The 11,627-nt window shown below is 36.6% G+C and overlaps 1 protein-coding gene across 1 annotated transcript in view; it reads right to left on the bottom strand.

Annotated features, from left to right (window-relative positions):
• Nucleotides 1-1,653: 1,653 nt before the first annotated feature.
• The window catches only part of TSPAN8 (tetraspanin 8), a 38,069-nt gene continuing 28,095 nt past the window's right edge, over nt 1,654-11,627 (bottom strand). The window contains exons 6-8 of the mRNA XM_019651785.1: nt 9,905-10,039; nt 6,994-7,077; nt 1,654-3,028 (exon numbers count right to left, since the gene is read on the bottom strand). Coding sequence (XP_019507330.1) covers nt 2,975-3,028; nt 6,994-7,077; nt 9,905-10,039 — 273 coding nt within the window. The 3' untranslated portion in view covers nt 1,654-2,974. The remainder of the gene's footprint in view (nt 3,029-6,993; nt 7,078-9,904; nt 10,040-11,627) is intronic.

Genomic DNA, 11,627 nt, shown 5'->3' with positions numbered 1-11,627 from the left:
ATATATATATATATATATATATATATATATATATATATATATAATGTGTCAGGGGATGTGGAGTGCAGCATAGGGAATAGAGTCAATGGAATAGTAACAACTATATATGATGTCAAAGGGGTCAAAGGGGTAGTAGATTGGGGGGGTTATCACTTTGTGAGGGGTATAAATGTCTTAACTGTTACATTGCTTTGTACACCTGAAACAAACAAATGAAAAAGATTGGAGTAGGCAGAAGAGAAGTCAGGCCACTTCTCCCTTTCTCTGTCCTGACAGTAGCTATTCAGTCCCCTTCATGGCTCCTACTCCTGCTAGACAGTCCTTCCTCTGTTGTCCCTGCCATGGTTCCATCTTCCACCAGTTGGCCCTGGATTCTGGGCTCTGGTGACATTGTCATTGTCCCTCCAGTCCTAAGAGTGGTAGCAACTCCCTACTGCTAATTCGTGGTTTACCTTGCCATCCCATTTGGCTCCTTACTTCTTCTATGTGTAAGCAATTGCTGTAGACTGACTGTGCCCCCTCCCACCCCAATTCATGTTTGGGCCCTAACCCTCAGTGTGGCTGTATGTGAAGTTAGGAATTAATTAAGGTTAGAAGGGGTCATAAGGGTGGAGCCCTGATCCAATAGGATTACTGTTTTTACAAGACATCAGAGAGCTCATTCACTCTCCCTCTTTCATATGAGGACATGCAAGAGGGTGACCCATCTGCAAGCGAAGAAGAAGGCTCTCACCAGAAACTGAATCTGCCAGCACCCTGACCTTGGGCTTTCAGCCTCCAGAACTTTGAGAAAATTAATTTCTGTCCCTTAAGCCACCTAGACTATGGTATTTTGTTATGGCAGCCCAAGCAGACTAATACAGCAATTCCCTATATTATATTTCCATTATTTAAATAGCTAGAGAGTTTTTGTTTTCCTGCCTACCCTGGCTGGAATAGTTCTTTATACCATTGATACCATAAAATATTTACCATAAAGTATATTAATATGTGCCTGACACTATACAAAGGAACTTCCATATTCATTTCCTGATCTACTTCTCCCAACAACAGTGTAAGGTAGGGCAAACGATATGACGTAAGGAGCACAGGTTTTGAGTCACTTAGACTGAATTACAACTCCTCCACTTAACTAGTTCCATGACCTAAGCTCACCTAGTTCAGAGCTCCCCCAAGTTTCCCACTTCTTGCTGGTCACGCCAATCTACTTGACAATGAATGTCTTTCTTCCTCTTGCTCCTCCTCAGAACAGGAGATTGAGTTTATCATACTTTTCTAGTATGAGTATAGATTGGTACAACCACTTTAGAAAATTTCTTGACAGAATCTATTCGCAGCGGTTCTCAACCTGTGGGTCGCGACCCCTTTGGGGGTTGAATGACCCTTTCACAGGGGTCGCCTAAGACCATCGGAAAACAAAAAGATATTTACATTACGATTCATAACGGTAACAAAATTGCAGTTATAGGGTAGCAACGAAAATAAGTTTATGGTTGGGGATCACCACAACATGAGGAACTGTATTAAGGGGTTGTGACATTAGGAAGGTTGAGAACCGCTGATCTATTGAATCTAAATATATGTATACAAAGCAATTCTACTTCTGCATATCTACCTAGAAATGAATACATATACATGCTGAAAGAAGTAAAAGAACGTTTATAGCAGCTTTATTCATAATAATACCAAATTGGAAGGAAACCCACTGTCCATCAACAGGAGGATGGATGAATACATTGTGAGATTTATTCATATACAGTGGAATACTACATAGCAATGAGAATAGACTACAGTTGCATGCAGCAATATAGATGAATCTCACAAACAAAATGTTGAGGAAAAAAGAAGCCAGAGTGCATATTTTATTGTTCCATTTACAGAAAGTTCAAGAATAGGCAAAATGAATCTGCCGTCATGGAATTCAGAGGAGTGATTACCTTTGGGAAGGAATTTGCTGAGAAGGTTGGTGGCATACTGGGAAATGTTTACAACCAGCTCTCAAAAAAACAAAATCCCTGATTTTATATCATATGCCAATTTCCATGGTGTAAATACTTCTCCCATGGTGGATTTCAAGCTACCAATGTGATGCCACTGAGCAGAGTTGGGAAGAGGTGTGTATGCATACAGTCTGATCTGGCAAATCGGAATGAGCCAGCTCTAGCACACCCCTGGGAGGTGGCATGTAGGGGCATTCTGGTGTGCCGGAAATATCATGTATCTTGATTGGGATAGTGCTTACATAGGTGTATACTGAAGATTTGTTCACTGTACTGTGTATTATACCTCAGTAAAAAATAAAATGTGAAAATATCTGTGAGAAGTAGAAAGATAAAAGCAGTTACAACTATGTCCCAGAGGAAGGTCTAGAGAGGAACCAGAAATTCAATGGTGAGGAAGACAGCACTCAATCTTCTGGTCCCCATAAATAGATGGAGAGAAAAGAGATACACCATTAGTAGACACAGGCATAAATTAAAAAAAAGAGATGGCGACTCTGTTAACTGGGCCACTTTCTCAACCTTTCAACTGGAGACTTAGTTCAATCTTATCACGAATGGTCAACACACTACACAAAAAAGAGTGTTGCTTCTGAAAAGCCTAGATGCACTGCCTTAACTTACCATGGCCCTGTCACTCTGAGATAAAGATTATTCCACTGCATGGCTCCAGGTGAATATTTTAATCATAGTACCACCTGAACACAACGCGATCAGACCCACACAAAAAAGTGCCAATGTAAAGAACGTTACTTTTATTTTGAGTAAAAATGAACAGTCATCTCATTTTCCTAGTATTACTGAAATCCTAAATATGTTCAATATGTCTAGAATATATCCGCGGTCTAGCTAAATGAGAAATTTTAATAGGACAGCTGTTTCTAACATATACAGCACTCATATATTTAAAGTTACAAGGCCACAGCAAAATTTTAAAGGAGTTTGACTGATGAGAGCTCGACACATCCACAGATTCATTTGTTCCCAATCTGGCAGTATAGGACCATAGAAAATACCAGACCAAGGATCTAGAAAATAAAAGAACAGGGTTAACATGGAACTTAAGGGGAAATGCTAGAGACAGAAACAGACTGATACAACATTAGATATGAAAATATTCTGGTTGCTGATAGTTTTAATTTTATTCATCTAAGTCATCTCTCTTCTTGGGAAATTAGAGACTCCAATGGGACAACAGAGCATTGAGAAAGCTATCTGAGTAGCTCTGTGTTTTAATCAGGGTTTTCTGCCAGCCAATCCACCTCTAACCAGCCCTATTTGTGCAGTAGCAGCTTCCATCAAAGCACCCCACCCTTCTCGAACACATACCCTCTTTTGTAGGACATCTTCCCTGGAGCTTGGGGAATCAGGACTCCGGGGGTTCAATATACCTATTGCTTCCATAAAAGGGTTATGATCATCTGGTCTAGATTATCTGCATACAAATCAAGGAGGCTAGAATTTCTCTTGCCATATTTTTGGGAATTGCAAGAAGAGTGGGGGGGGAAAAGTAACTATTTTCTTAAATAACGTCTAAATCTACGGAGAAGAGCTTAATTCAGGAATTGCCTTTGAAGTGAAAAAGCACAGCTGAAAATCTGGGACCTAATTTCCGTCTCATTAAGCGACTCTCCGAAGAATAAGGGACCCCAACACTTGCCCTAACTGGCTCTGCAGTTGGTGACTGGCATGCTGTGGCTTTGATGTAGAAATGACAGAAAGACCGGTGTGTCTTACAGATGGAAAGTTTCCTCCCCACCAGCCTGCTTTGAGAGGAGGCAGTGGGAAGCTAGTTGCCATTTATGCTGAGTCATCTCAAGGGCTCCTACTGTAGTGAGACGTCCTGTTTAATAATTCTTTCCTGGAAATGCATTTCAAATGAGAACTACTGCCCAATATTTCTGTCTTATTAAAAAAAAAAAAGTAGGCACCAATTCTCTGCAAAAATAATGATTTCCATTCAGGATGTTCTCAAAGCCACTTTTTTAGAATGACTTCAAAAAGCCTTGAAATTTAGTCTTTTTGTCTTGGTCCCAAGCCTCAAGTCTGGGAGACAAGTATCAGGAAAGAATAAAGCAAATAGGCAAAATACTGGGAGAAGGCAACTATCATCTTTCACTGTCACATCCTTGAAATAGAAGCCCACCACTCATCAGCAGACTAGACAGGTAATGCCCCAGTGTCTTGCATCTCACTGCCTCGGAAAAGAAAATTTATCATTGTTCATAAAAATAGCAGGTAATTAAAAGAGATTCATCATATGGTAATGTATGTGAAGAGTCAGGATAAACTTGCCAAGTGTGCATGAGTTCCCATATTCCAGGACAGTCTAAAAAATGTTATAAAATGATCATTTTTCTCTCTTTTAATTGTGCTAGTCCTAAGACCTCCTGTTAGGATAACTTTTATCCTATAAAGTGATGACTATTAGTGTCAGTGGCTTTTTTTTTCCTTTGTTAAAATGAGAAGAGAACCTGCTGATCATTTTTTGTGCTTATAAGTTGCTGTAGTCACATAAGGAGAGATGTGATGGCCTGGCTATTTAATTTGGAATAATGAGAATTCCAAAAATGTCCATAGGTAAAATTTTCTTACAAAATGAACCATTTTTGCATAGTTTCCTAACACCTTATCTAAGAAGAATCCCTCAGGTATGTGGTCTTAACAGAGCCTTGAAAATAACTACTGGCCCATTCCATCAGAACCTGTGCATAAATAGACTAATACCAAAGGTCTATGTGTCAGAGAGTAACTTTTTTCATATGATATTTTTTATGGAGATAGTTTGAATATATTTTCTTCAAAGATATATTTGTTTCTGTTTTCCTTCTTAAAAATATTTATTAGAGGGATTTTTCTCTCTCTGAATCTTCGTGTTTTCTTGAATTTGAACTTGGGAAACAGAATGGAAATGGGTCTAAGTTAGGCAACTAGTATCAATGACTGTAAGACAGACTAATGTCCATTTTTAGATACATTTTTATAGATTGAATATCAGAAGACTATATTCAAACCTCCTTTTTGAATAAAAAGAGAGGGACTATAAAATGATATTTTTCTCTTCAAATCTAGAGGTTTTAGATTGAGAGACTGAACATAAAAAATTTCACACAGTTCTTTATGCCAACTATCAATATGTATTGAGCAGAAATCACACTTAATTGTCATAACTAAAAAAATATTATATTTCATGATATTAACATATATAAATTCCACACATATAAAAAGGTTTCTAATCATATCTTTAGAACAACTAATAAAATAGCTAAATATGTAACAAACTCATGCAGTATACCAATTTCATAGAATACTGAAATGCTATTTCTCTTGTAATCTTATTTTCCATTAGATGTATTTAGATTTTGGCAATGCCTTTGGCTATGATATCAGAGACATCTCTCTCCCCCGTTGATTATATCCTTATTTTCTCTGGCTTTACTTTTGAGAAGCTTCTTAAAAGCATCTGTGGGTTGTAGCCAGTCATAGTCAATTTACATCTAACATGGAATTTGATACTTATATTGACACTTACATTGCACACCTCATTTAAAGCCTCGTCTTTCTAATCATTATTTAAAGTCCACTCTAGCAACATGTATGTATGTGTGATCTATGTTTATAAATGTATGAGTACATATGTGTGTGATTCTTCCCTCACCTCTATGGCCATAAGCTCATATTTCTAAATTAGCATTAACCAGGAATACAAAGCAGAGAAATAAAGGACATTTCACAAAAGGCAGAATAGAAAGAAATAGGCTTCATACACAGCACCATTTAACTTTGGTCATATATCAGACATAAAGAAAGACAGCCATGTTTCCAGCAGAGAATGCTCCATATTTAGACCTATTCATCTGAGCTACCAGGAAGTAAGATTCAACATTCCAGTTTATTGGTTAATTGCCCCTACCTTTTCTGTAATGGTTGGCTGGGGCATTCCACCAGTAACCTAGATGACCCCTTAGAACACTACATTGCTTCAATCCCAGCAAAAATTCCTCTCTGACAGTGATGTGGCACAAGAAAGAGGTAGAAAGCTACCAGAAACCCCAAGGAGGACACTGCACAGCATTCCATGAGAGTGAAGCAGCCATCATTCAGCTGAGCAAACCATCCTCAGAGGCATTAATCTATGAGACGCCCCCACACATCGTTAGGATTCCTGCCAGTGCAATGAACAGGACTATGAGTGAATTTGACGTACTTGATATCTAAATGAACCAAGAGCTAAGATGATTCCAAAAATGCTTCTCTGAATCAGTTTTAGTTCATCTTTCTGTCACAGTGTTTAGGCCATGTGAAAACTATCCTTTAGGTTCTTATGAAAAAAAAAGAGCAAACATGCCAGGAAAGTCCATCAAGATGAAAATCCTATATAGAATTTGTTTTCAACAGCAATAATAAAAATGATAGGGTAAATATATAAACCTCACGTACAGCTTCCTTAAAAACTTCTCCAAGTGAGTCCATTGTCCTCACAGTGAGAAAAATCAAAGGCAACTATCTGGAGTTTTTAGAACTTGTTGGATTTCTCTAGAATGGAATAGCAGGAAAACAGCTCCCCACACTCTTGAGTTTGGTATTTATTTGCAGTTTCAAAATCAGGAAGAGAGATGAGAACATGTAAAGGTCATGTTTTGGATTTGTTTGGTGCTTTTTTTTTCTAACATCAGAAACTTTAACTCTTGTATTTTCAATGGGGAAAGGATACCTGGGACTAAGAACTATGTGGAAATTAATTCAATGTTTATTTCCCAGTAGAGAGATCACTCAGAAATAATAGGCTTAGCCCTGCTCAGTTCGTAAGATTGTAATCCCATCCCCAGATCCAAGGCCGGTAGAAGGAGATGTTGGCCTTTGGGTACTTGGTACCCAGTGCTTTTCTGAAGCACCTGGTTTTTATTTGTCTCACCATAAATATTTGTTAGAAGAACTAATGGAACAAACAAGGGAATGAATAAAGAGTCAGTAATGCAGGATTATACTGTACCTCGATAACTGCCAGTCCAAATGCTATTCCAATTATTATGACAATGTGTTTTTTAGCTAAGTCTTTTATCAGAGAAATGCATGGCTGTTAAAAAAAAAACATAAAAAGTTACCTTTAATCACATTTTTGATGACCTTATTTGAAATAAGATTTCTTTTGTCCATTGGGTTGACTTTTTACATTGTTAGCAAGAAAGAAACTCAGCAGAAAGGAGTTGGATTACTGCCTCCACTTCATGCTCCCCCCACCCCAAAAAGGTAGCACTTGTGGTTTTTCATGCCTTAAAAGGCATTTGAGGCACAAAGTTTTGCTTCAACTATGTCATTGCTGAATCTAAGGATCTTTAGTTATAACAATTTTATCTTAACTTACAACTATTCATTTTAGAGCTGTTATCACCTGGGTTGTGTATTTTCTAGGTTGGTGTTCTGCAGCAGAGAGTTCCCTGGTTGGGCTTTCAGCTAATTATGGTACAAATTTTCATTTTCAAAACAAGATTTTTCAAAAGTCCCTGACTGATATTTATTGGTGTTTTTTTTACCTTAAAAAGAAAAAAAATTCATTATGTCCATTATTATTTCCTTACTTTAGATAAAAATGAGAATTTGGATAGTTGCCTCTCTACCATATTTTTTTGAAATTTATTTGAATCAGCATGGAATTCCAAGCTTAAAACATTTCAGAACAGACCTAAAAATTCTAAAAATTGTAAATTATATGAATACTTTTAAAAATGCAAAATACGACACAGTGCAATAGTGCTGTTATCTGTATTGCCAGAAAAGATATCATCCTTATCTATGATAGTCTTATATATGCAAAGGGCTAACAAAAATGTTGCAATTTGTAAAATAAAATAAAAATTCTCTGTAAGGCTGAGTAAGACAGTCTTTTCCCCTTCATTCCTGAATGTAATGGATTTCTCCGTTCTCATCTGATCCAAAGTGGTAAACATCAGAAGAAATTATTATTTCATTTAGGATAACTAGGAGATTAATGATCACATCTACTGAGTCACATTTGTTATACTTGAAGAGTTTTCTCCCCCTTTCTTCTCTAGATAACCAGGTTATCTTGGCAAAAGGGAGGGGGGGGAAAAAAGAAACAAATTATGGCCATTTCGGATTTTTTACTTTTCCAGACTTCTTGTAAATGACACAAGGCAGATGGAAGTATTTTATGAATTTATGTCCTTCCTTTTGGGAAACTGCTGCAGCTATCAGCCTAGATTCAGCTGAATTATGTGTGAATTTAGAGGGAATGTCTATTAGTTATTTTTTTTAGGATAATGCTGGGGCTTTTCAAAATCTACCCTGAAGAAAAACATCTTCGAATTGAATCTTTAAAATGAATCAAGGAGACAGATAGCAATCTGCAATTCAATTTACTAATTTCCTTATTATCCTAAGTAGAAGCTACACTTGTTTACATCATATTTGTTTCCCTCTTCCTTGTGGGTAGATACTGTGTCACTAAAATTAGGTATGGAGGAAGAGAGCAGGGTGGAATATAAAAAGTAAGAACAAAATTTTTTTACTGACATTACTTGGACAATGAAAAGACATATAGTCTGATAGATAACGTCTCCTCCATGTATTACTTTAAATACTAGTAATGGCAATTCCCCTTCAGAACTGTCTCCTTAATTTTGATAAGGGTAGGAAAAGGGATATGATAATCTGCAGCAGTGAAGTTTCTCCTGAGATACTTTCTATTTCCTAGTATAAAATTAACCTCAGAGCCATTACTAAGCCAATACTAGATTGAAAATAATTTTCAGGTATTACAGAAATTAATTCATTGAATTATAATAGCTGTTACATATCTCTCTCCCAATTAAACTATAATCCCCTAGAGGATCCAGAAGCATGTCAGATTCTAGCAAGGGTCTGTCGGACACATAGTAGGGGCACTAAAGAATAACAGCACATAAATGAAATAGTAATATCATTAATATCAATTGTCATTTTTATACACATTCCTTCCAGGCAAAAGAAACAAATTATATAAAGCTCTGTGGTAAGAGACAGATATCATGCCCTCTAAGAAGCCATACTTTGAACCCAAAGACTAAGTTAGATGGGGTCCCATAACACTTTGTGCCTGCCCCCCATCCAAGAAATACCAATAGTTCATTGGGTTGAAGTTGCCTAATTATCTTTCTCTTCTCTGAGGGCAGACACTGTGCCCTGTTCAGGAATGGGTCTCCAGTGGCTGGTAGAAGGCCTGGTACATAGGAGGTGGTCAACACATAGTTGATGAATTAAGCAATAATAAGAAATATGACATTCACATATTGACATCCACAAGTGACATAAATATGACATCTACACCACATAAAAGATAAACCCAGATTTTTCAATTGACTTTAAATACTTGAGGCAATTTTTAAATTGGAGTAATAATTAGTCAAATTAGTAAGCACACTTAACATCCAGAGCTGAAACTCCCAAAAGGCCAAGTCTTTTCCTTATGCCTATAAATTTACTTGAGAAAAGGAACATTTGATTAGAAAAAGAAAGATTTAATTTTAAAGTTAAAGTGAAAATATAGATTTCTAGAACTTATGTTAAAATAGAAAAAAATAGAGACTAATGGTTAAATTCACCAAAAAGAGGACAAAATAAATTTTTATCCGCTAGATTGTACTTTGCCTTCCCTTACAATAGAATGCTACTTTGATCTATTAGGGTTGAATTTAAATGATGCCAGACTCATAGAAGAAAGGAAATACTTTCATCTTCTTTATATCCACTTTTATCTTTAAATAAGGATTTCTTTTTTATTTGGGAAATTCCTGGGACTTTTACGTCATGATTCCCATTAATTGCAATTTAATTTTTTGTAAAAACTGGCATTGTGAAAAAAATTAACAGAATGACTTACTGTGCCAAGTTTGATTTGTTCTTACCTGTTTGTAAACAGTCTTGTCTCCATAAACTGTGCAAGAAGAAACTGGCACATCTGAACATTCACATGACTTGGAATACTGTTGAAAATTACCACCCCAGTCAGCAGCTCCATCGACCAAACCACAGCATTTAAACTGTTTGATGAAAAATAGATACAAAAAGCAGTCAGTAAAGAAGATAAAAACATTGTCAATACATTGATCATAGTCTTCTGAAACCATCATTAAGATGTTTCTTATACTAAAATATTGTGTAACTCACCTCACCTACCTCTCTGAATGTTGAAGCAAGAATGACAGCATCTTCCTTTTTGGTCTTAATATTAAGCAAGGAAAAATAGGAATCTTCCATTTTGGTCTTAATACTATGAAGATACAAAAGTTTGAAGAACTTGGAAAGAAGATGAAAAACTCACCTTCCAGTTTTTAATGACAAAAAGAGAGTCAAAATCAGATTCACATACCCTAGATTTTCGGAAAAGAAGCTTACCAAGAGGTCCTGAGAGAGTCAAGATCTCTTTAAAGAACATTTGCTCAAAGGGAATGAGAGGTTTGAAGAATGAAATTTCCATCTCATGATCTTTGATCACTTTTGGAAGCCAGGAGGAAAAGGGCAAGAGGCCTCTCCAAGGCCAAAGAAGATGCTCAGTGTGCCTCCCATCAGATTAAATTTTACATGGACATCTGTACAAGAGGGAAAGGGGTACAAGTGAGAGATGAAACTCTTAGAATAAGTCAGAAAGATTAAGGCCCAGAACAAACAGAAACATGGGGAAACACTATCGGAATTTGTGGTCATGTTTGGGGGAAAAAAAACAAGGAAGTGATAAGCCCAATGACTCAGTGTACATCGTATATATTATTAGATAAAAGAGAGAAGTCATTATCTTTCATCTTGTCCTATTTGCTCCATTAGGGAGAAAAGTCTTTATGAAGAGAGGTAGACAAAAATTACTGAAGCAAATGGAACCCAGACTGGGTGGTTTTTCAGGCTCAGATGCATTGTAATGCCAGGATATTGGAAGAAATTTCACTTACTGGCTGGGTGACCACATTGCCCATGTTACTTAAACCTCTCTGTGCCACAGCTTCTTTGTCTGTAAAATACAGATAATAATCATTGCTAATAATAGTATTAATGTGTAGATTTGTTGTAAAGATAATAATGAGAAAACCTATTGAAGATATGAAGTGCTTAGCCTAATGGCTGGCTTGTAGAAAGCACTCAATATGTGTTAGCCGTTATTGTTTTTCCTTTGTGGTTATTTCCATTATGTTCTCACTGACATGCTCTGTTCAACATTGATAGCAATGATTTAGATAAAGATATGGAAAGTATCTTTTCAATTCTGTAGCTGATTAGAGCTGGGAGTGATGATTAATACACTGGAGAACAGAATTGAGTTCCAAAGATAGTTCAAACAATGAACTTAAACTAACAAGTTTAACTGATGCACTCTGGCTCAAAGACTTAATTGCACAAATACATGACTCCACTTGCACAAATATATGACAAAGAGCTGCAGACTTCAGTTGGTCCCAAGGCCATTCAATATTAGCAAAGAAGGCAATCTTGAAATAACCTCCTTTCCTATTCTCATGGTAGACATGATTAATTGCTCACTTCCAAGCAAATAATCTTGAATAGTATTAAGTGATACAGACATCCCAGACCAAAAAGAATATAAGTCCCACTATGTGCAGTCACAGATCAGTCCATATT

Source organism: Hipposideros armiger, unplaced genomic scaffold, assembly GCF_001890085.2.
Source record: "Hipposideros armiger isolate ML-2016 unplaced genomic scaffold, ASM189008v1 scaffold_166, whole genome shotgun sequence".
NCBI lineage: Eukaryota > Metazoa > Chordata > Mammalia > Chiroptera > Hipposideridae > Hipposideros > Hipposideros armiger.
The sequence above is the reverse complement of the archived record's forward strand: the minus strand, read 5'-3'. Positions and strand labels throughout refer to the sequence as shown.